The 26,398-nt window shown below is 36.1% G+C and overlaps 1 protein-coding gene and 1 pseudogene across 5 annotated transcripts in view; both read left to right on the forward strand.

Annotated features, from left to right (window-relative positions):
* USP33 (ubiquitin specific peptidase 33) overlaps positions 1-26,398 on the forward strand; it is a 106,746-nt gene that overhangs the window by 65,694 nt on the left and 14,654 nt on the right. For all 5 annotated transcript variants that reach the window (XR_005215334.1, XM_037826872.1, XM_037826874.1 and 2 more), the window contains exons 18-21: positions 4,960-5,086; positions 5,787-5,956; positions 8,082-8,163; positions 9,242-9,350. Coding sequence is in view for 4 of the 5 variants with exons in the window: in XM_037826872.1 (XP_037682800.1) it covers positions 4,960-5,086; positions 5,787-5,956; positions 8,082-8,163; positions 9,242-9,350 (488 nt within the window). In the remaining variant the exon portion in view is untranslated. The remainder of the gene's footprint in view (positions 1-4,959; positions 5,087-5,786; positions 5,957-8,081; positions 8,164-9,241; positions 9,351-26,398) is intronic.
* On the forward strand, positions 45-2,492 carry LOC119527146 (annotated as a pseudogene).

The following is a 26,398-nucleotide window of genomic DNA, read 5'->3' on the forward strand; positions in this document are numbered from 1 at the left end:
TTGACATTAGTTCATAGTTTTTTTTTTAAAGTAAGATATTTGAATTGTTACTTTAAATAAGATCTGAATGACCAAAATAAAAGAATTAAAAATAGATTTTACTGCTGCTTATTAAAAACATGTCAGACAATTTTAGGAAATCTTTAAGATTTTACTATGAAGTTTGGAATACTGGAAATTATATATATATTTAACTGTATTTATCAAAAAATAAACAAAAAACATTTCAAACAAAACAAAGCAAAGGATTGAGAAAAACAACCTAAAATAACTACTTGGCTTACAATAAGTTCCTAACCATACCTACCAAGAAAATTAACAAACCATAATCAAACAAAGGCATAAAAAAACCAAATAACCTAAAATAACTACATTGCTGGAAATTATAATTTGTATGAAGTTAAATAATAAAGACTTTAGCACAATAATTTTCACATTGAGTTATTAAGACTACGTTTTCAGGTCTGAATTGCCGGCCGGTGGGCTCAAGGCCGCACCTCGGTCCCCATGGCACCTGCTTCCAGAGGCCTGTGGCTTGCGCTGGCTCACGATGGGGCTTCTCTCCACGAAGCTCTGGAGCCTCTTCTGTAATCAAAAACACAAAGTAATCATAGTGGGACTGGATAATGCAGGGAAAACTACCGTTCTTTATCAGTTTTTAATGAATGAAGTGGTTCAGACCTCTCCAACCATAGGAAGCAATGTTGAAGAAATGTTGAAGAAATTGTGAAGAACACTCATTTCCTGATGTGGGATATTGGTGGCCAGGAGTCCCTGCGATCCTCATGGAACACGTGTTACTCAAACATGAGTTCATCATTCTTGCTGTTGACAGTATGGACAGGGAGTGACTAGCTATTATAAAAGAATTATTATGTAGAATGCTGGCTCACAAGGATTTATGGAACGCTGCAGTCCTTGTCTTTGCAAGTAAACAGGATATGAAAGGCTGTATAATAGCAGCTGAGATCTCTAAATACCTCACCCTTAGCTCTATCAAGGACGACCACTGGCACATTCAGTCTTGCTGTACCCTGATGGGATAGGGGTTATGCCAAGTTCTTGAGTGGATGAGCTCCCGGATTGGCATGAGATAACTGTCCACTGAGGACAGACTGCTCTGTTTATTCTGTGTGCATGGACACTCTCCCTTGCACTTTTGGCTGCTGAGGCGGCAGCATCTTTAATTTATAACTGCACAAACCTCTGTGAGCGACACTTGATTCAAGTGCAACTGAAATGGAAACATTAAAGAATTTTTAACATTTTTTTAATGCACTACTCTTCAGTTGGATGAGCATAATGTATAACTTTACAGCAACAAATTCCTCTGACTGCTTATTCTAATTATTCAGAGATTGACTCTTGAGAAGTGTTTGTCATGTGTTCAGTGTTTTCTGAAGTATTGTCATGACCCTTTCATTTATTGATCCCAACCCCCATCCCTGATAAATTACTAATTTGATAGAGTCATAGTGGAAATCACCAGGTACTGCTTACAAATTTCTCTAGTTCTACACATTTGCTTCCTCCATAAACCACTTACCTGTTGGACAGAACTTGTAATGGGGGAGAAGCTACATGGAGGGTACACATGAGGAAGACTAAACATCATGAGAATTTGCCTTTAGAGGAGTAACTTCCCCCACAGTATTGCAAATAATGGTATAATTTTACATTGCTGTTCGCATGGAAATTAAGTAGATTATTTATTTATCTGAAAGAATGAAGGTCACTCTTCGGCCCGTGACTAGGGAGCAGAAAGTGCCCCTTTATTCATGTTTGGTCAGAAACTAATCCCAGCTTTGATGATGAATGATGCTGGATAAATACCATGTTAAGAATGTCACATTATTCAAGGCAAACAACTCTATGACATTACTAAAGCATACTAGCGCTAAAATGAAAACAATGCTTGGGATATTATTACTGCTGATTACAAACAACTTTATTATCAGCAGAAACTTCAAAAATCCATTTGCAAGAGGCATCATATCTGTAAATATTGTATTTTGGGCAAGAAATAAATCAGAAATATAAACAGTTTATTTTGTAAATGTTGAAAAATACCTGTGTCTGTAATAACTTTTCTGCCACCAGCAGTATATTTACTTAAAGTACCATGTGGCGTTCCTTAAATCTGTTTGAGGTTTTAGTGTAATAGGCTTGAAAAATTGCCATATTTATAGTTATGCTTCGTGTTGTAAAATCTTTTGCTGGATTAATTAAACTGCAGAGTTTAATTCTAGTTTTTATACTATTATTACTTCAAGATTCTAAGTTAATATACTAACAGCTTATAAATTGAAAAGTATTTAAAAAGAGGTAAAAGTCCTGATCAATCAAAAGTTTATCGAATAGCATTAAGCAGTTCTGTTCTGGTTTGCTAATATTGCCGCATTGCAAAATACCAGAAATGGATTGGCTTTTATAGAGGGGATTTATTTGGTTATAAATTACAGTCTGAAGGCCATGAAAATGTCCAAATTAAGATATCAACACGAGTATACCTTCACCAAAAGAAGGCCAATGGTGTCCAGAAAACCTCTGTTAGCTGAGAAAGCATGTGGCTGGCGTCTGCTGATCCTAGGTTGTGCTCCTGTGCATTCTTCAAAGTGTAGCTCTTTGGCATTCTGTTCTCTCTTAGTTTCTCCAGAGCAGACACTGGGCTAGCATCTCCAAAGTGTCAGTAAAAGTTTGCTTTCAGCGGCCGTCTCCAAAATGTCTCTCTCAACTGCCCTCCAAAATGTCACTCTCAGCTGCTCTGAGGTCCTTCTGTTTGTGAACTCTTTCATAGGACTCCAGTGTTTAAATTAACTTTCAGGGCAGGGCCCACATCTCCATGGAAGGAATTCAATCAAACATTTCACCCACAGTTGATTGAGTCACGTTTCTAGGGAAACAGTCAAAGGATTCCAACCCAATCAACACTAATACGTCTGCCCCCACAAGATTGCATCAAATAACATGGTGTTTTGGGGGACATAATACATCCAAACTGGCACAAGTTTCAAGACAGTTTTCTAATGAAGAAAAATCTAAACATTGCATACCTTAAATTAAGAGAGAAGGACAAGCATAGTAGTTTCAATCCTGCTTTTTTCAGATGTTTGAGTTTGTGATAATGAAAAGGTTAAAAGAGAATAATATTTCATTGTACAGTATTTTTTAATTTGGGTCAAAAATAAGATTCAGTGTTCATAAGAATATCTAAATACCAGTTCAGAGTTGTTGGATTTTAATATTTTAATTTGTATATTGATTTAAATTTTGCTTTGTTTTCAAGGATACTGATTTATCATGTTTAGTCTAATTTAATGTGGTAACATTTTTTGATTTCTGTTTAATGGTAGCACACCTGTGAACTGAAAAATGTCTAGAGTAAAGCTTTCTGGACTTTGGCAACTAATGGTTTGACTTGGTTTTTAAACCTTTTTCTTAGTGATGCAATATAGATAGAGAATAAGGTTTTTTTTTAAAAATGTAATTCATAATCAGTAACATGAGAGGAAAGCAGACATAAATCAGTATGTATGCCTTGTGGGGTGTGGGTGTGGGTGTGGGTGGGGTGGAGGGAAAGTTATGAAAACACTCTTTACCTAAAGCACATTTTCCCTGAAGTTCTATCTTGGTTATGTAGTTTAGCTGTCTGTATAAAGGGTAATTCTCTTAAGTCTTGTTTTGAAACAAAGCATATTCAGTACTTTTATATTCATTCTTACTATGAAATGATTATCTGCCTTCTTATATGTAGTATGATTGCCTGGCTCAGTTTTCCTCAATCAAATTATATGGTTATTTTTTATGTTACCACATCAGCATTATATTGAAAGTGTTTTTACTAGTCAGTTGTATTTTGTCAGACAACTACTATTGTAGACTCAGATTTGCTATTTGATTTTTAAGATACAATTTATTTTGTTTCCTAAATTCTTTTTTAAAAATGTTAGTTTTGCATTAGAAATGATTTATATTAACTCTGCGTTGAAGATGAAATTGGCATGCACCTAGATTTTGTGCCAAAATCTACGTTTGAACGTTGATTGACTGAACATTTTGTAAAACTTCTCCTAGAAAATTTATGTAAGATTTTTTGAAGTATTTGGTAAGTTCTCTTTAGATACCTTCTGTTATACTCATATGAAAGCTAGTTACCCTTTACTTCAAGCAAATGTGCTGACCAACACAGGTAGGTATCCAATACTGAAGTGCTGATTCTGACATTCATTGTAAACCAGTTATACAGTACTCTCAGATGAAAAAGGCAAACTGTAATTGATTATTGTCTTTACTCATATTTTGAGATAAATTCTCAATTTATACTATGCCTGTTCTTTGGAGGTCAGATGATTAGCTGATTTATTACTGATCATATAACTGGCATTTCACCCTCCCCTTCAGCCTTACACATTGCCTCCCAAGGTTTCTCATAAGCAACCTGCCATTTTACCCTCTGGAGATTATTCCACATTTTGTTTTTAGTTTGAGGATAAAGAAATTATATTTTAATGGAAATCTTTTCTTTACCCTGTAAGTTCAAATCTGGCATCTTTCCTAATTTTGAATATGTTATTTTCTTTATCTTTTAACCCCAGCACTCTAATTGATGCTCATTTGAGCACTCTCTTAGTAATTAACAGGCCCTTTTACAAGAGATATTCTTTGTATTTCAAATTGTGAATTATTAATCCCTTAAAGTCTGGAATATGAATATAAACATAATCTGTTAAAAAATTCAAGGTTATAATTTTTGCTTTTTTTTAAAAAAGGCTACATTTTCTGTCTACTTACTTTTCATTACTTGAGTGGTAGTGGTAGGGGAAAAAATATGGGCATAGTTCTTGCTTTATCTTAGGTGCTGTGCTAGACACTAGGGATACAAAAAAAGCAATTTGTCTTAATTCTTGTATACATTTAGTATTGCTGTAATAATTTATGATTTGTTTCCCTTTAATTCAGGTGGACACTATATAGCCTACTGCCGAAACCATTTTAATAACCTCTGGTATGAATTTGATGATCAAAGTGTCACTGAAGTTTCAGAATCTACTGTACAAAATGCAGAAGCTTATGTTCTTTTCTACAGGTAAAGAAGTGTATTTATCTCATGAATAGACTATTCTTACACTTATAAAAGAGCATCTCACTCTGGGGTGATTAGTGACTTGAGACTTTCAGAATGGATTGCAGAGTAAAATTTAGAAGTTGTTTTAGTTTCCTTTTATGATGTGAGTAAAGTAAAAAGTTTTATGCAGAATGACCCTTTCTTAAGAAAATGTTAAAGCAGTTTAGTTAAAGGGCAAGACAGTATATTTTGTTTGGGAAAGATTGGTTTTAATAATAAAAAAAAAGTCACTAGTTAAGTACCAGATTTCTCCTAAAATAGCTAATAAAGGAGGTGTTGCTATAACAGTATATCTTTTGATAGTTTTCAGTGTCTTATTAAAAAGTCCTAGCTACTGAAACAGGAAAACAGATGAACTATTTAGTTTGATCTTATTAACGAACATTTGAATGCCTACTGCATGTGTATGTGAATGTGTCTATGTGTGTATACATGATGTACTGATAGTTATGTGGAAATGAGTGGGTAAGATATAATATCACCACCTAGGGGTGTACAGTATAGTACAGTGGTGAGTGGATACAAAGTGTATTTTTTCTCAAGACCTATTGAGACCATAGTGCTAATGTGCATGCTAAGTCTAAGGAATAGGAAAAATTTATTAACTACTCTAAGTGGAGAAAAATGCATGTTGTATTTAATGAATCATTGTTCTTAATAGGAAGAGCAGTGAAGAGGCACAAAAAGAGAGGCGAAGGATATCAAATTTGTTGAACATAATGGAACCAAGCCTCCTTCAGTTTTATATTTCTCGACAGTGGCTAAATAAATTCAAGACCTTTGCTGAACCTGGCCCCATTTCAAATAATGACTTTCTCTGTATTCATGGAGGTAAGAAAGTCCGTAATGGAAAGTAGTGCTGGGGGTGTGCTAGTAAATAATTTGCACATTAGAAAAGAGCTAAGAATTTACCTCTTCTACTTATTTCCCATTTCCCTATTTACAGTTCAACTTAATGTGTTTAATTCCATATGGTTTCAGAAATTGGCTTTTCTTTCTAATTATAGATAATCTGTGTATTAGCCAGGGTTCTCTAGGGAAACAGAACCAACAGGAGATATCTGTACATATGAGATTTTATAAAAGTGTCTCACTCAACTGTGGGGATGTACTAGTCCAAATTCCCTAGGGCAGGCCATGGGCTGGCAACTCCAGTGAAGGTCTTTGACTCCCCAGGAAAGGCTGGCTGGCTGAAGAAGAAATCAAAGTTCTCTCTTCTCCTTTAGAAGTCTTGAACTGATCGGATTAAATCTAACTGATTGGATTCTCTCATTGTGAAGATACTCCCTTAGTTGATCATAGATGTAATCAGCCTCAAATGCAATCAAATGACTGATGATTTAATAAATCAGCCTTCTGGTTCATTAATCAGCCATGAAATGGCCTTGCAGTAACGGTTAGGCCAGTGCTTGCTTGACCAGATAGCTGGGCACCATCACCTTACCAAATTGATATATATGAACCTAACCATTACAATCTGTAATCTAATTTTTAAATATATATTTACAGAGTACCTGTTCCAAATCCTGAGGATACGGAGACACTATTTTTGTTTTCACTGCTCTAATTTCATAATAGAGAAAGATACTTAGCCAGTTATAATACAGTGAGCTCTTTTTACACACCATTTTTCTCAGCTGATGGGCATTCCTGTGCCAGTGATTTTTGGCTACCAGCTGTTCTGTGGTCCTTACCTTTTTTGTCTATATGAATAGCTAGTTCTCTTTCCTAAGTATGGAAATGTACTTGGAATTTAACAACAAAAGCCTCAAGTAACTATTTGCTAAATACAACTTTTAACTTTGTGATTGGCTATGTTATTGTTTATTCCTGTGGTAAGTAATGCCTTAATGTGAGACTTTAACTAACTTTCATGGTTGAAGACTTGATATTCTCATTAATAATTTTGGTTTGGAATCAGCAGGGATAGAAATATCCTTTACTGGATATAGAAACCTAAATCTTGACATTATTTCTTTATGTGGCTTTATTAGTTGGCTTTATTATTTTCTTATATTGCACTTTTGTAATTAAAATTTTATAATTTTTATTAGGTTTGCAACAGTTTCCAAAATGTGAAATCTAGCTAGTTTCAAAAACAATGATATTATTTACTACTTTTAAAAATTTTTGATATGATTAAAAAAAACAGTAAACATTTTGGTGTCAGTTGTCCTTGTATTAGGTAACCAAATAAACTTACTCTTACATCAAACTTTATCTTTGTATGTTGAAAACAAGGAATTAGAAAATGTCCTGTGATATGACCAATAAATAGGAGTAATATCCACCATTTAATTAACCTGTCCATTTTTCCAGTGGCACCATCATATCCTACTGCTTTTAAGATGTCTTTTTCTTGATTACATGCTCACCCTGTTACCGCAGTCCTTTAATGGTTTTCTGGAGCTCTGAGAAAGATACTTCTGCCAGTTCTTGCTGGTTGTTAAAAACTTATGTGGGGGATGGAGCCCTGAGCATCTTACTCCACCATCTTGATTGGAAGAGGACTCCAGCTGTTGACATAGGATATTCCTGTTCTGAATCCCCACAAAACTTATAATGCCATTTATCTATCTGTCTTTTATTATATGTCATTTCTTATTTAGGGCTTCATTTCTTCTGCTAGCTCATAAGCTCTGTGAAGGAAAGAACTGTTTTTTATTCATAATTTGATTTCCCCAGTACAAATTTAGATTATAAATTGAGGGTTAATAAAGATAAATATTTGAAGGTCTCGGTTAACTGAATTTTCCGTGTAACTGTTTAAAAAAATACGGTTATCTTTAGGAAACATAATCACCAAAGCTTATTTTTCATCCTGTTTTGTTGAGATGTTGAGAATAATGATTGAAAAATGGTAGTGATTAATGAGCTATCAAAAAATGAATTTAACCTTTGCAAGTTATATAAAGGAATTAAAGAATGATACAGACCTGTCTAAAACTTTTTTTAGGTATTCCTCCACGTAAAGCTAGTTATATCGAAGACCTGGTTTTGATGCTGCCTCAGAACATTTGGGATAATCTATATAGCAGGTTTGTTTTTTAAACCAGACAGTATAATATTTCATGCTGTGATGTGAAAGTCAGTGTGAAATTATTTACATGGGGATTATATATTATTATTATTTTTATGTTAATTATTTGATTTATTTAGTCTGCTCAATGGCCCACCTTATCCCACCACTCCCATGCTTGCTGGGGACAACTGAGGCACAATCAAGCATAACATTGAACTTTGCTGCTACTGGGATCCTTGGGTTCAACCTCACAACAAGCTTGCAAAAACTCCACACATATGTACAGTATATAAATAAAATCTAGCTAGGGTTGACATCTGATCCCACAATGCATCAGCTCCATGTACAGTATTTCACGTATTACCTAATAGACATAACAAGAAGATAATATTAACAGCAACCACACTCCTGGATCCCACAACCCCCTAAAAAATAAAACCACCACACATTGCATTAATACTCCAAACCCATTCCCATTTTGTTAAATATAGTGCAGGTTCACGTACTCTTAGAAGGAGGCAAATCTAGTTGTGCGGAGGATATTATTAAATACTTATTAAAGTATATTGTTAAAAAGAATTTTGCATTTCCTAACACTGAAAGTTTTACCTGTTTATACAATCCCAGGATTAAAGTTTCAAATTTTAGTATTTAAAAACATTTTGCATCATAATTTCCTCAATAATTGTGTTTTCCTTACTTGAATATTAAAAATAACTCATTCCATTAAATTTGACTTCAAATATGTGTATAACTAAGATATATATTTTTGCTAATTTTTGAAGGCAACTTGTTTTAGTTTGTTTCATTGTTACTGCTGAAGTATTTTATAGCAGAAATAACTATAAGGGAAATACAGATGCAGCAGGTTAAGCAATAAACCGATATAGTCACTGACCCTCAACAACCTACAGTCAAGACTTATATTGTTATTTGATTTTACATTAGTTTAAGTATGACTGAGAATTTTTTGATGGAGATTTACTTTTAGCTGGAGGTGTAGCTATCGACAGGAAGTTAGAAGCAGATTTCCTAGAGTGTCACTCATCTTCAAGATAATCATAATTTTAATTATTAAATTTTTCATGCTTTAGGTATGGAGGAGGACCAGCTGTCAATCATCTATACATTTGCCACACTTGCCAGATTGAGGTGGAAAAAATTGAAAAAAGAAGAAAATCTGAATTGGAAATGTTTATTCGGGTAAAAAAAAGTGCTGCTTTTCAAATTGTAAAACTGCTCTATGATAAAGATGAACTGATAATTAGCAGAACTGTATTATGTTAAAAATAAATGATTGGATGAAAGACTTGTAATAGATTTTAAGTGTTCTGAGTATATAACAATGAGACTTCAGGAAGTTTATTACAACTATAGTAAGTTAAGTTTTCCCTTTGTGTGTCTTTATCTTTAGGTATTAGCAGTAAATGGCTCTGGGAAGAGATCTCCTTATTTAAATGGTAGATTGTAGATTTCCTTAAGGTAGTGCTGTTTTAAAAGCATCTATCCACACTCTATATTTCCATTGTTTTGTGAAATGTAATATGGTTTTTACCTTTTGGGAGTTAGGGTTAGGGTTAGGGTCAGTTTCTATAGTGTCAGTATATTACGAAGAGTTTTTTGATTGCAGACAACAGAAAGTGTGGCCACAAAATCAACAGGAAGTGCTGATCCACCAAGTTTTACTAGTAGCAAGAAGTAAAGTGCTGCTCTCAGTAACATGGCTCCAACTGTTTACTTACGATCCCAGTTCTCAGGAGCGAATCTAAAGTTGTGGTCATCTGAGAGTCATCTTCATTGATGATCTTACTGAGACTGTAATGAGGTGGGATAATTTTTTAGAAGAAAAGTGGGATTCTTTTTTTAATAAAAGATGGGGAGAAGATACTGAACAGACCAAAATAGATGCTCAGGGCACTACTCTACCTTATGATTAACACTTACACATAGTTGGTTCTCTTCATAGTTTCAGTTTTTTTGTGCCCTTGCCTAAAATAAAGAAACTTTCACATATAAGGGAATACATTTTAGATACAGATATTTTTCAGTTGGACATCATTTTGTTTCTTAAATCCAAGGGAGCAAATTTTAGTTGGATATTAAAAATGGTTTGCTCCATGAAGGTGTAAACCAATGGTTAATGACTGTACCAGTTAGGATTTGGTCAAAAGAAGCTATTCTAAGTATTCTGAGTAGAATAGGATTAATGCTGGGAATGAGAGACTTAATGCAACCTCTGGAAAGACTCAGCAGTAAAGATGACGAAGACTGACTTTCAGGTATTAGGCTTCCATGCTGGAAGTGGGAGTAGGGACAGAAGCCTAGAGTGGGGTTTCAAAGCTCAGGCAAGGTGAAGAAGCTTCTGCATAGTGGTGCAGGACTGATCCATGGTGATGGAACCTTAGCAGGATGAGAAGGAGTACCCACGTTGGCTGCAGATTGTGAGGGGAGGGGCAGTGTATTTCACTGGTGGCAATGGGAGTGGTTCTATATGGGGAATTGATCAAAGAAGTAAATATATTAACAATAATGAAAGCCAAATTACTCATTTTCAGATAAGGGAGTTATAAATATGGAAAGGGAGAAAACAAAAATGAAACCTATGGTATTAGATTAGAGACTGTAGGTAGCTCTGTGAACATGATTTCAATATATACAGATACAGAAATGGAGATGTAAATATGTGTACACACACATATATAGAAACATGTGATATACACATATGTTCCGTAACTGTTCTCTGAAAGGGTCTCAGAGCATTGATAACTCCAGTAGGAATGAGCATACCTTGCTTGCAAATCTTGTCTTCTAAACATCTTTCTCCAATAAAGGAACCAGCCCTTCCTTGGAGAAATGGCTAGTTCCAAGACTAGGACAGGAAAATTACAAGATGAGCCTAGAACATCTTATTGTACCAGAAATTAAAGAAGTGCTTGAAAAATGATGGGGTCATGTCAGAAGTACACAGAAATCAGCTTGAAGGGGCTCAAATTGGCCAAATTTGGGACAAGTTGAGCTTTACAATAATGATAATAACATTACAACCCATTAAAATAAATGATGATGTGTCCATACTGATATAAATAAGTGAATAAATTGAAAGATTGGTGAGGAATGGGATATTTACTTAGTTTCAAATTACTTCCCACAATATACTTATTAATTACAAAAAGAAAAGGGTGACTTTCAGGGGAGAGAAGCCTGGCACCACCTCAATGAAATTATTAAAATGAGCATCATCAGTGGTGGGACAGATCAAAATCATGTGTCAGCGGATAGGATATAATGAAGAGCACAGCATCACTTCCTTATACCCAAAGATGTATAACCTGATTCTGAAATGAGGAAAGTCAGGTAAACCCAAAACAAGGTCCATTTTATAAAGCAACTGACCTGGAATCTTCAAAATTATAAAGATAATGAAAGTCAAGGAAAGACTGAGAAACTGTTCCAGATTAAAAGAAACTGAAGAGACATGAACGTTGCATTCAAGTGATTCTCTGATTAATTCCCGAAAACCTGATAAACTGCTGCTGCAGATCTCAGGACTCAGGTGGATTTATCCTCAGAAGTTACAAGATTCTGCTATTAAAGATGTTTGCTGTCTAAAGCACCAAATGAGGGATTCTTGGATGCTCCAATCCTACCCACACCTGCCAACAGAGAAAAAAGTAGTTTTTCTTTCTCTTGTGCCTTTCATATATTACATATATCTTTGTCAGTAACTAATCTTGAACACTGATGGCAAGAGATACTGGGAAATGTAGGTTTCTTCTCTTTGTAGAAGAGTGTAAGAATGAATGGATATGATATTCATAAACAGATAATCTAGTACAGTCTGCCCCTTTGTCATTCATCTATAGTCATACATCCAAACAACAGTAGCATGACTAGCATGATGCTTCTGCCTAACATGGTGCAACTATGTCATGCACAAATACATTTACCATTTCCCTAAACTAAGCAGACTGAAATAGACTGAGAGATTGATATAATGCCATCAGTCACTAGATTCATTTCTTAATAGTGGTCATCCATGTTTTTAGTTTAGTCAGTGCAGTCACAATTTTTCTTTGATAGCCTGTAATCTAATGAACAAACTACAAGGTTAACCACAAACAACATCTTATATGAAATAGTAGAGGAATGAAAGAAAGGAAAAAAAATAAATTAGTAATACTTATAAATAGGTACACAAGGCAAGGAAGAAAATTTGTTTAGCTTATATTGTTTCTGTACCTGATCACTACCTGTTTTGGTTTGTTAAAGCTGCTGAATGCAATATACCAGAAATGGGTAGGCTTTTACAATGGGGATCTATTAGCTTACAAATTTACAATTCTAAGGCCATGAAAATGTCCAACTTAAGGCATCAACAAGATGATACCTTCCCTGAAGAAAGGCTGCTGGCATTCAGGGTTCCTCTGTCAGATAACAAGGTGTGACAGTCATCTCCTGGTCCTTCACTCACAGGTTTTGTTGCTTTCATCTCATGGTTCAGTGGCTCTCAGCAACTTGGGAGGCTTTTTTTCTAAGCTTCTCTGGGTGTTCTCTTGTCCTTTTCTGCATTTTATTGTTTCATAAAGGACTCCAGTAAAGGATTAAGACCCACCTTGAATTGGGTGGGTCACATCTCAATTGAAACAATCTAATCAAAAAGTTCCATCCACAACAGGTCTGCACCCACAAGAATGGATTAAAAGAATAAGGCCTTTTTGGGGGGGTACATAACAGCTTCAAAGCAGCACACTACCCATTATTTGTTTTGTTTTCAGTCAGTGCCTTAGATGGTTGTGTTTGTGTTTACTTGAGAAAGTAACCCAGACCTTCATTCCTGAAAGGTCTGCACCCTTAGTTGTCTTGCCTGTTAAATTTCTGTAGTCAACTGTTTTCACTGGTTATGGTAGTATTAATGATGCCTATAATGATTTGACTGGTGGCCCCTCCAAAAGATACATACTTATGCCCTAACCACCCAGACCTGTGAACTTTATTTGGTAAAAGGGTCTTTGCAGGTTTAATTAAGTTAAGGGTCTAGAGATGTGATCACCCTAGATTATCTGGGTAGGTCTTAAGTCCAATGACGTATAAGACACACAGAGAAGAGACAATCAGAAGAGAAGACCATGTTAAAGACAGAGGCAGATTGAAGTGATACAGCTATAAAGAATGCCAACAACCATCAAAAGCTGGAAGAGGCAAGGAATGGAATCTCCTCTAGTCCCTCTGGAGGAAGCATGGCCCTGTTGATACATAGATTTAGACTTCTAGCCTCCAGAACTGTGAAAGAATATCTTTTTTTTCAGACACCAAGTTTCAGCAGCCATAGGAAACTATTATAGTATCCTAAAAAATTTCTTGGATTCCAGGCATAATCCTCCTTGTTATGTTTTCTAACTGGGATCAATCATTCCAGCCAATATGGTAACCTCTGTTATGGATTGAATTGTGTCCCCCAAAGAGGGATGTTCAGATCCTAGCCCCAGGTCTTGTTAATGTGATCCTATTTTTTTTTTATCATATTCTTTTACATATATATGTTACGTATAACATATATATGTAAAAGTGATAACTTTCCAACTGCAACTTAACAAGTAGAGAGCAAATTTTCAAAGAATATTATAGGTTACAATTCTCCAGTTGCAGTTATTTCCTTATTATAAAATATACCATATATGCAAAAAGGTAGTATCTTTCAAAGTATGATTTAACAAGTAAGATGTATAGGAAATTTCCAAAGTTATTATGAGTTACAGTACCACAGTTTCAGTTATTTCCTTATTGTGAAATCTAACATATATGCAAAAAGATAAATAACTTTCAAAGTACAATTTAACAAGTAGTTATATAGGAAATTTCCAAAAATGTTATGAGTTACAGTACCATAGTTTCAGTCATTTCCTTATTGTGAAATATAACATATATAGCTTTCAAATTACAATTTAATTTCAAAGGATGCTATGGGTTACAGTTCCACCATTTCAATTCTTTCCTTCTAACTATTCTAATACCCTAGCAACCAAGAAAAAGAAAATTATATAAAGAGTCAGTATTCATAATCCTTTGTTAAACTCCATCTTGTCTGTTGCTACCCCTTCCTCTAGTTTAATCACTTCCCCGATTTTCAGGGATGTCTAGGCAGTGACCACCCTAATTTGTTTATGTAGAAAAGGGATGTCAACATTATGGGAAAAGGGGACGCAACTGGTTGATGTTGTTGAAGAGGCTATTGCCTCTTGGTTTTGGGACTTAGCTGGCAAGGAGCTCTCTGAAGGATTTAAGTTTGGGAAAAATAAACTTACTGAGAGAAACTTTTATTGAATTTCAGACAGGGATCTGGATATTCTTTAAGGTTTTCAGGACTGCTATTGACTTGGACTTGTCATATTGTGGTCAATTGGCATTTCTAGGTGAACTTTGCGTAGAAGTAACCTCCAAGAAAGTCTCTTGACTCTATTTGAATTCTCTTAGCCACTACAACCTTCTTTTGTTGCCTTTCTTGTCCTCCTTTTAGTTACAATGGCATTCTCAATCCCTTGATTGACCCATGTCACCAGGCAGGCTTGTTCATCTTGGGGGTCCTGTCGCATGTCAGGGAGATGGTGATGAATTTATTTGCAGAGGTAGGCTTAGAGAGAGAAAGTCCACATTTGAAAAACAAAAGAGGTTCTTTGTAGGTGACTTCTAGGCATAATGATAGCTGATAGACTGATGTTAGCTTCATAAAATATGTTAGGTAGTCTTCCATTTCCTTCAATGTTTTGAATGAGTTTAAATAAGATTGGTGTCAGTTCTTTTTGGAAAGTTTGGTAGAATTCCCTTGTGAAGCCATCTGGCTCTGGGCATTTATTTGTGGGAAGCTTTTTGATGACTGATTGGATCTCTTTATTTGTGATTGGTTGGTTGAGGTCTTCTGTTTCTTCTCTGAATACTGAGAAGTGGAATTGCTGGATCATAGGATAATTCAATATCTAGTTTTCTGAGAAACCACCAAATTGTCTTCCAGAGTGGCTGTGCCATTATACAATCTCACCAGCAATTAATAAGCATTCCAATTTCTCCACAACTTCTGCAGCATTTATAGTTTCCTGTTTGTTTGATGGCGCCATTCTTACGGTGTGAGATGATATCTCATTGTGGTCTTGATTTATATCTCCCTAATAGCTAGTGAAGATGAACATTTTTTCATGTGTTTTTTAGCCATTTGTGTTTCCTCTTTGGAGAAATGTCTTTTCATATCTTTTTTCCCATTTTATAATTGGGCTGTTTGTACTATTGTCATTGAATGTAGGATTTCTTCATATATGCAAGATACCAGTCTCTTATCAGATACATGGTTTCCAAATATTTTTTCCCATTGAGTTGGCTGCCTCTTCACCTTTTTGACAAATTCTTTTGAAGTATGGAAGCTTTTGATTTTGAGGGATTCCCATTTATCTATTTTTTCTTTTGTTGCTTGTGCTTCGGTGTAAGATCTAAGAAGCTACTTCCTAATACTAGGTCTTGAAGTTGTTTCCCTACATTATCTTCTAGGAGTTTTATGGTACTGTCTCTTACATTGAGGACTTTGATCCACTTTGAGTAAATTTTTGTGTAGGGTGTGATGTAGGGCTCCTCTTTCATTGTTTTGTTTATGGCTATACAAGTCTTGCCCCATTTGTTGAAGAGACTTTTCTGTCCCACTTCAGTGGATTTGGGGGCCTTATCAAAAACCAGTCAACTGTATATCTGGGGGTCTATTTCCAAACTCCCAAGTTCGATTCCATTGATCAATATGCCTGTCTTTGTGCCAGTACCATGCTGTTTTGAACACTGTAGCTTTATAGTAAGCTTCAAAGTCTGGAAGTGTAAGTCCTCCCACTTCATTCTTTTCTTTTAGGATGTTTTTGGCAATTTGAGGCACCTTTCCCTTCCAAATAAATTTGAAAACTAGCTTTTCAAGTCTGCAAATAGGTTGTTAGAATTTTGATTAGAATTGCATTAAATCTGTAGATCCGTTTGGGTAGAACTGACATCTTAACGATGCTTAGCCTTCCTATCCATGAACATCGAGTATCTTTCTATCTATTTAGGTCTCTTTTTATTTCTTTTAGTAAAATAATTTTCTGTGTAGAGGTCTTTTATGTCCTTGGTTAAGTTTATTCCTAGGTACTTCATTTTTTTTTTTAGTTGCTACTGTGAATGGCATTTTTTTTGTTTTTTTTTGATTGCCTCTTAAGTTAGGTCATTACTTAGTGTATAGGAACATTACCAACTTACGTGCATTAATCTTATTTCCCACCACTCTGCTGAGTTTGTTTATTAACTCAGGTAGCTTTATGGTGTAATTCTCAGGATTTTTCTAATAAAAGATCATATCGTCTGCAAATAATGACAGTTTTACTTCTTTCCAATTTTGATAACTTTTATATCTTTGTCTTGGTGAATTGCTCTGGCTAGAACTTCTAGCGCAATGTTGAATAATAGAGGTGACTCACGGCAGGCATCCTTGTCTCATTCCCAATCTTAGGGGCTAGGCTTTCAGCCTCTCACCATTGAGTACTATGCTGGCTGTGGGTTTTTCATATATGCCCTTTATCATATTGAGGAAGGTTCCTTTAATTCCTACCTTTTGAAGTGTTTTTATTAAAAAGGGATGTTGGATTTTGTCGAACACTTTTTCAGCATCTATTGAGATGACCGTTTGATTTTCACTTTTGATTTGTTAATGTGTTGAATTACATTAATTGATTTTCTTATGTTGAACCACCCTTGCATGCCAGGAATGAATGTCATTTTGTCGTGGTGTATATTTCTTTTAATGTGTCTTTGGATTTGATTCGCAAGTATTTTGTTTAGCATCTTTGCATCTATATTCATTATGGAGATTGGCCTGTAGTTTTGTAGTGTCTTTATGTGGTTTTGGTATCAGAATGATGTTAGCTTCATAAAATGCGTTAGGTAGTTGTGCCTGTTTGGATGTATTATGTTCCACAAAATGCTATGTTCTTTAATGCAGTCTTGTGGGGGCAGATGTATTAGTGTTGACTAGGTTGGAATCTTTTGATTGAGTGTTCCATGAAGATGTGAGTCAATCAACTGTGGTTGGAACTTTCTGATGAAATTATTTCCTTGGAGATATGGATCCCACCCATTCAGTGTGGGTCTTGATCTAATCACTGTAGTCCTATAAAGAACTCACAATCAGAAGGAACTTAGAGCAGTTGAGAGAGACATTTTGGAGATGGCCGATGAAAGTAGACTTGCGGACACTTCGGAGATGCTACCCCAGAGTTTGCTCCAGAGAAGGTTAGAGATGACAAAATGCCCCAAAAGCAACATATTGAAGAATGCCCAGGAGCTGAGAGAGGAGCTGCAACACAACCTGGGATCAGCAGACACCAGTCATGTGCCTTCCCAGTTAACAGGTGTTCCAGATGACATCTGCCTTTCCTTGGTGAAGGTACACTTTTGTTGGTGCCTTAATTTGGATATTTCGTGGCCTTAAGACTGTAAATTTCTAACCAATTAAACCCCCTTTATAAATGCCAATCCATTTCTGGTGTTTTGCATAATGGCAGCATTAACAAACCAGAACAGTAGTGTTCTTTTTCTTCAATTTTTTGGAAGAATGAGCAGGAATGCTGTCAGTTTTTTTTGGGAAATGTGGTAAAATTCCCTTGTGAAACCATCTTGCCCTAGGTTTTATTTTAGTAGAATTTTGATGATTGATTGGATCTCTTAGCTTGTGATTTGTTTGTTGAGGTCTCCTATTGTTGGGTCAGCCAAAGTAGTTCATGATGCATTTTGTTGAATGCCTTTTCAGCATCTATTGAGATGATCATTTGATTTTTCCCCTTTGATTTGTTAATGTGTTGTTATTACAGTCATTGATTTTCTTATGTTGAACCATCCTTGCATGCCTGGAGTGAACCCCACTTGGTCATGGTGTATGATTTTTTTTATGTGTCTTTGGATTTGCTTTGCAAGTATTTTTCTGAGAATTTTTGCAGCTGTATTCATGATGAAGATTGGCCTGTAGTTTTCCTTTCTTACAGCATCTTTACCTGGTTTTGGTATTAGAGTGATGTTAGCTTCATAAAATGTGTTAGATAGTGTTCCGTTTTCTTTGATGTTTTGAAAGGGTTTAAGTAAGGTTGGTGTCAGTTCTTTTTGAAAGTTTGGTAGAATTTCCCTGTGAAGCCATCTGGCCCTGGGCATTTGCATCTTTTTGCTTGTGACAGGTTTTTTGAGGTCTTTTATTTTTCTCTGGTCATCCTAGGTTATTCATGTCTTTCCAGGAAATTGTCCATTTTCTCTACATATCTAGTTTGTTGGCGTACAGTTGCTCACAGTATCCTCTCTAATTTCTTTAATTTCTTCGGGATCTGCAGTAATGTCCCCTCTCTCATTTATTATTTTGCTTATTTGGTTCTTCACTCTTCTTGATTTTGTCAGCCTTGCTAGGCGCTTGTCAATCTTGTTGATGTTCTCAAAGAACCACTTTTGGTGTTGTTTATTCTCTCTATTGTTTTTTTATTCTCCATGTCATTAATTTCTGCTTTAAACCTCGTTATTTCTTTTCTTCTACTTGGCTTAGGATTAGTTTGCTCTTCATTTTGTAGCTTCATTCATCTCTAGATTTTTAGCGGTTTCTCTTGCTATTTCTTCTTTAACCCACTGCTTGTCCAGGAGTGTGTTGTTTAATCTCCAGATATTTGTGAATGTTCTAAACCTTTGATGGTTATTGACTTCTAATTGTATTCCATTGTGATCAGAGAATGTGCTTTGAATAATTTAAGGATTTTCATATTTATTGAGGCTTGTTTTATGGCCCAGCATATGATCTATTCTGGAGAAAATTTTGTGAGCACTAGAGAAGAATATGTATCCTGGTGATTTGGGAGGTAATGTTCTATATTTATTAAGTCAAATTCATTTATCACATTGTTTAGGTTTTTAGTTTCCTTATTGGTCCTCTGGCTGGTTGATCTATCTATAGGAAAGAGTGATGTATTGAAGTTTTCCACAATTATTGCGGAAACATCTGTTTCCTTCAGTTTTGCCAATGTTTGTCCCATGTACCTTGGTGCAACTTGATTGGGTGCATAGACAATTATGATTGTTATTTCTTCTTGTTGAATTATCCCTTTTATTAGTATATAGTGACCTTCTTTGTCTCTTTATTATTATATAGTGACCTTCTTTGTCTAAAGGAGGCTCTGCATATTTTTTTCATTGTTTTTATTTTAAATTAATTCTTTTTTTAAAAATTATATCAAAAATAAAAAAATTAAAAAAAAATGCAACTACATTTCAAAAAAAACATAACATAACAAAGAGTAAGAAAAAGACAACTAACCTAAAATAACTATTTTACTTACAACATGTTCCTACTCTACCCCAAGAAAATAACCTAATACAGCAACATTTCTGTGAACTTGTTCCTACCATACCCATCAGAAATTAATAAACCATAGTCATTTCTGGGCATTCCCAGAAAGTAACATTTACCCATGATAGTTTATCTGTTCTTATTGGGTTATCGTTTCCCTTTCATTAATTGCTCTCTATCGCTAGTTCCCCTACATTCTACATTGTAAACCATTTATTTTACATTTTTCATTGTTCACGTTAATGGTAGCATATAGTATTTCTCTTTTTGTGCCTGGCTTTTTTGGTTAACATTCTGTCATGAAGGTTCATCCATGTTGTCATATCTTTCACGACATCGTTCCTTCTTACTGCCGCATAGTATTCCATTGTGTGTATATACCACATTTTATTTATCCACTCATCTTTTGAAGGACATTTGGGTTGTTTCCATCTCTTGGCAATTCTGAATAGTGCTGCTGTGAACATTGGCATGCAGGTATCTGTTCGTGTCACTGCTTTCAGATCTTCCGGGCATATATCGAGAAGTGCAATCACTGAAATCGAAGAGTAACTCGATATCTAGTTTTCTGAGGAACTGCCAGAGTGACTTCCAGAGTGGCTGAACCATTATACAGTCCCACCAACAATGAATAAGAGTTCCAATTTCTCCACATCCCCTCCAGCATTTGTAGTTTCCTGTTTGTTTAATGGCAGCCATTCTAATTGGTGTGAAATGGTATCTCATTGTGGTCTTTAATTGCATCTCTCTAATAGCTAGTGAAGCTGAACATTTTTTGATGTGTTTTTTGGCCATTTGTATTTCCCCTTCAGAGAGCTGTTTTTCATATCTTTTGCCCATTTTGTAATGGGGCCGTCTGTACTATTGTCATTGAGTTGTAGGATTTCCTTATATATGCAAGATATCAGTCTTTTGTCAGATACATGGTTTCCAAAATTTTTTTCCCATTGAATTGGCTGCCTCTTCACCTTTTTGACAAATTCCTTTGAGGTACAGAAACTTCTAAGCTTGAGGAGTTCCTGTTTATCTATTTTTCTTTTGTTGCTTGTGCTTTGGGTGTAAGGTCTAGGAAGTGGCTGCTTAATACAAGGTCTTGAAGATGTTTTCCTACATTATCTTCTAGGAGTTTTATGGTACTGTCTTTTATATTGAGATACTTAATCCACTTTGAGTTAATTTTTGTGTAGGGTGTGAGGCAGGGGTCCTCTTTCATTCTTTTGGAGATGGATATCCAACTGTCCGAGATGGATATCCAACTCTCCCAGCCCCATTTGTTGAAAAGACTGTTACGTCCCAGTTCAGTGGCTTTGGTGGCCTTATCAAAGATCAGTCAGCCGTAGTTCTGGGGGTCTATCTCCGAATTCTCAGTTTGATTCTGTTGATCAATATGTCTGTTTTTGTGCCAGTACCATGCTGTTTTGACTACTGTGGCTTTATAATAAGCTTCAAAGTCAGGGAGTATATGTCCTCCCAATTCATTTTTCTTTTTTAAGAGTGTTTTTAGCAGTTCGAGGCGTCTTCCCTTTCCAAATAAATTTGATAACTAGCTTTTCCAAGTCTGCAAAGTAGGTTGTTGTAGTTTTGATTGGGATTGCATTGACTCTGTAGATGAGTTTGGGAAGAATTGACATCTTAAAGACATTTAGCCTTCCTATCCATGAACATGGAATATTTTTCCATCTTTTAAGGTCCCCTTCTGTTTCTTTTGGTAGAGTTACATAGTTTTCTTTGTATAGGTCTTTTACATCTTTGGTTAAGTTTATTCCTAGGTACTTGATTTTTTTAGTTGCTATTGAAAATGGTATCTTTTTCTTGAGTGTCTCTTCACTTCATTCATTTCTAGCGTATAGAAACATTACTGAGTTAAGTGGATTAATCTTGTCTCCCGCTACTTTGCTAAATTTGTTTATTAGCTCTAGTAGCTGTATTGTCGATTTCTCAGGGTTTTCCAGATATAAGATCATATCATCTGCAAATAATGACAGTTTTACTTCTTCCTTTTCAATTTGAATGCCTTTTATTTCTTTGTCTTGCCGGATTGCCTTGGCTAGCACTTCTGGCACAATGTTGAATAATAGTGGTGACAGCGGGCATCCTTGTCTCATTCCTGATGTTAGAGGGAAGGCTTTCAGTCTCTCCCCATTGAATCTCTGCTGGCTGTGGGTTTTTTATATATGCTCTTTATCATATTGAGGAAGTTTCCTTCAATGCCTACCTTTTGAAGTGTTTTTATGAAAAAGTGATGTTGGATTTTGTTGAACGCTTTTTCAGCATCTACTGAGATGATCATTTGATTTTTCTGTTTTGATTTGTTAATGTGCGGTAATACATTGATTGATTTTCTTATGTTAAACCATCCTTGCATACCTGAAATGAACCCCACTTGTTCATGGTGTACAATTTTTTTAATATGTCTTTGGATTCAATTTGCAAGTCCTTTGTTGAGAATTTTTGCATCTATATGCATTAGGGAGATTGGCCGGTAGTTTTCCTTTTTTGTAGCATCTTTGCCTGGTTTTGGTATTAGATTGATGTTAGCTTCATAAAATGAGTTAGGTAGTGTTCCATTTTCTTCAATGTTTTGAAAGAGTTTGAGTAAGATTGGTGTCAGTTCTTTCTGGAAAGTTTGGTAGAATTCCCCTGTGAAGCCATCTGGCCCTGGGCATTTATTTGTGGGAAGCTTTTTGATGACTGATTGGATCTCTTTGCTTGTGATTGGTTGTTGAGGTCTTCTATTTCTTCTCTGTTCTGTCTAGGTTGTTCATATGTTTCCAGGAAATTGTCCATTTCCTCTGCATTATCCAGTTTGTTGGCATACCTTTGTTCATAGTATCCTCTTACAATTTTTTTCAATTTCTTCAGGATCCACAGTAATGTCACCTTTCTCATTCATTATTTTGTTTATATGGGTCTTCTCTCTTTTGATTTTGTCAGTTTAGCTAGGGGCTTGTCAATCTTGTTGATCTCAAAGAACCAACTTTTGGTGTTGTTTATTCTCTATTGTTTTTTTTGTTCTCTATGTCATTTATTTCTGCTTTAATCCTTGTTATTTCTTTTCTTCTACTTAGTTTAGGATTGGGTTGCTGTTCATTTTCTAGCTTTTTCAGTTGCTCCATTAGTTCTTTGATTTCAGCTCTTTCTTCCTTTTTGATGTATGTGTTTAGTGCTATAAATTTCCCCCTTAGTACCGCTTTTGCTGCATCCTGTAGGTTTTGACATGTTGTGTTCTCATTTTCATTTGTCCCTATATATTTAGCAGTTTCTCTTGCAATTTCTTCTTTAACCCACTGTTTATTTAGGAGCATGTTATTTAACCTCCAGGTATTTGTGACTTTTTTGTCTCTGACAGTCGTTTACTTCTTATTGTATCCCATTGTGGTCAGAGAATGTGCTTCGAATAATTTCAATTTTTTAAAATTTATTGAGGCTTATTTTATGTCCAGCATATGATGTATTCTGTAGAAAGTTCCCGTGAACACTAGAGAAGAATGTGTATCCTGGTGATTTGGGATGTAATGTTCTATATATGTTTACTAAATCCAATTATTTTATCAGATTGTTTAGGTTTTCAGTTTCCTTATTGGTCGTTTGTCTGGTTGATCTATCTATAGGAGAGAGTTATGTGTTGAAGTCTCTCAATTATTGTGGAAACATCCATTGCTTCCTTTAGTTTTGCCAGTGTTTCTCTCATGTATTTTGTGGCACCATGATTGGTGCGTAAACATTTATGATTGTTTTTTCTTCTTGTTGAATTGCCCCTTTTGTTAGTATGTAGTGGCCTTCTTTGTCTTTCATTACATGTTTGCCTTTAAAGTCTATTTTATTTGAGATTAATATTGTTACTCCTGCTTTCTTTTGGCTGTAGCTTGCATGAAATATTTTCTCCCATCCTTTCACTTTCAATTTCTTTGTGTTCTGTGTCTAAGATGAGTCTCTTGTATGCAGCATATTGATATCTTATATTTTTTGATCCATTCTGCCAATCTGTATCTTTTAATTGGGGAGTTTAATCCATTTACATTCAACGTTATAACCGTGAAGGCATTTCTTGAATCAGCCACCCTATCCTTTGGTTTATCTTTGTCAGATATATTTTATCCCTCTCTCTTTTATTGTCCTTTAATGAACCAATATTGAATCTTTTTAGTACTGAACCTTTCTCCATATCTGTGTCTCCTTTCTTTGTTTCTTTGTCGTTAGGGCTTTCTTCAGTATCTGAAGTAGGGCAGGTCGTTTATTGGCAAAATCTCTCAGCATTTGTTTGTTTGTGAAGATTTTAATCTCTCCTTCAAGTTTGAAAAAGAGCTTTCCTGGATAAAGAATTCTTGGCTGGTCATTTTTCTCTATCAGTGTTTTAAATATGTTGTACAACTTCCTTCTCGCCTCCATGGTGGCTGCTGAGTAGTCACTGCTTAGTCATACGTTGTTTCCGTTGTGTGTGGTGAATCACTTCTCTGTTGCTGCTTTCAAAACTTGTTCCTGTTCAGCATTTGACAATGTGATCAGAATATGTCTCGGAGTGGGTTTTTTTGGATTTGTTCTGTTTGGAGTTCATTGGGCATCTATGATTTGCATATTTATGTCATTAAGAAGGTTTGGGAAGTTTTCCCCCAAATTGTCTTTGAATACTTTTCCTAGACCTTTACCCTTCTCTTTCACTTCTGGAACACCTATGATTCTTATATTTTTGTGCTTCATGTTGTCCATCATTTCCCTGAGATCCAGTTCAGAATTTTCCTTTTTTTTCTCCATTCATTCGTCTGTGCTTTCACTCTCCAAAACATTTCCGTCAATTTCGTTTATTCCTTCCTCTACTTCATCTAATCTGCTGCTGTGTGTTTCCAGAATCTTTAAATTTGATCAACAGTTTCTTTTATTTCCATAATCTTTTCTGTTTTTTTCTTTACTCTTGCAAATTCTTCCTTATGCTCTTCTAGCGTCTTCTTGATGTCCTTTATGTCTTGAGCCATGATACTGGTATTTGTGATTACTTCTTTGATTAATTGCTCCAAGGTCTGTATCTACTTTGTTTTTTTGATTTGGGCATTTTGGTTATCCATATCTTGTTTCTTCATTTGCTTTAAAATTTTCTGTTGTTTTTGTCCTCTTGGCATTTGCTTGTCTTGATAGGTTCTTTTAGGATATGCAGGCTTATTTAAATAATTATCTATAACTTGGCAGAGCTGCATCTTGGTGGAATGCATTTTCCCTGACGTACCAGCAGATAGCACTCCCAGGCTACCTGTTACCCTCAAGTCAGTTCTCTCCATCTTTGTATGTGCTGCATGTGGGGTTCTAAACCTTGTGGAGGTCCAATCAGTGCACCAATTTTCCATGTGCAGTTGGGACTGCCAGCCCTGACGGTGGTGGGCATGCCTTATATAGTTAGGTAGGGAATATGGCTTTAAGACCCAGTATTCCCAGCTGTTCCTGGGGCTGCAGCTGGAATACCCTGGGGTTGTAGTATGTTTCTGACTGTTCAGCTCAGATTCCTTACAGTCCCTCTCTGACATGGGCCCACAAGTCCCTGGGATTGGTGTAGGGCTCTTGGCACTTGTGTGTGTCATCCCACCTCTAGGCTGTGCTCTCTGCAGCCTTCCTCGGAGGAGGATTGTGCGCCATCTCAGGCAAGTGGAATCCCTACGGAAGCTCCTGGCTATGATGCTGTGAGGGGGTGTCTCCCAGCCTGCTGCAAAGATGGCTGTAGAGGGTGTGGAAACTACCCTCTTCTGTGGTCCTCTGCTTTCTGCTGTGGCCCATTCCTGTCTTGGGAGCCGTTAGCTGCTGGTGTGTGAAGGGCTACCTCCCATGCTAGATACTGTGCTCAACTGCAGTCCTTGCTGCCGGCTCCCCAGCCGCTTTCTGGATTTTTAAACTAACATGTCTTCAAACACTGTCTCTAGGTCCCACCGTGTTGTGGCTCAGCTGCTGTTTCTCCAGGAGCCTCAAACACTCACATGATTCCAAATGCAGTCTCTTGGGTTTTCCAAGTGCACAGTCACTGTGGATGTTGAAGACTTTGCCCATCCAGTGGAGCCCTGGAACTGCTATTCTGGAGCACTGTCTGTCTTTTATCTAGTGTTTTTCACATAAGAGAATTTTGCTGTCTCTCTCCTAATCTGCTACCTTGGATTCCCACCAATTAATTTTGATAAGACTTTGTACTTACCTATATTGTGATGGAAGTATGTATTTTTGCATTTGGAAAGAACATGTCTTTTGGGGGCCCATGGGGTGGAATGTGCCGGTTTGGATATATTATATCCCCCACAAAAGTCATGATCTTTTGTCCCAGTCTTTTTGGGTAGAACCTCTTTCAGGGTTGGTCTTGATTTGTACACTAGAATATTATAAGAGAGAAGTTAATAGCCAACACAGACCCAGATGCTTGCCAACACTTGTGGATACTTGGAGACATGGATAGAAGTGCATTTGGAGATGCTAAGCTAAGAGATGAAGCCCTGAGTTTGCCTAGAGAAGCTAAGAGAGGAGCCCCAGACACTTAGAGAGAAACGTCGTAGGAAAAAGAAGCAAAGACACAGAAGAGTCAAGAGAGAGGAGGTAAGTTAGACACCCAGAGATGTTTGGAGAAAGTCATGTTGAAACATAACCTGGGAGCAAAGGAACAGTAGACGCCAGTCACATACCTTCCCAGCTGACAGAGGTGTTCTGGATGCCATTGGCTGTTCTTCTGTGAAGGTATCCTCTTGCTGGTGCCTTAGTTTGAACACTTTTATGGCCTTAGAACTGTAAATTTGTAACCTAATAAATCTTCTTTATAAAAGCTAATCCATTTCTGGTATTTTGCGTAACCGCAGCTCTAGCAAACAGGAACAGATACTTTGACCATCTTTTCTGTTAGATATTTTTGTATTGA

This window comes from Choloepus didactylus, chromosome 2 (genome assembly GCF_015220235.1).
Source record: "Choloepus didactylus isolate mChoDid1 chromosome 2, mChoDid1.pri, whole genome shotgun sequence".
In the NCBI taxonomy this organism is placed as follows: Eukaryota; Metazoa; Chordata; class Mammalia; order Pilosa; family Megalonychidae; genus Choloepus; species Choloepus didactylus.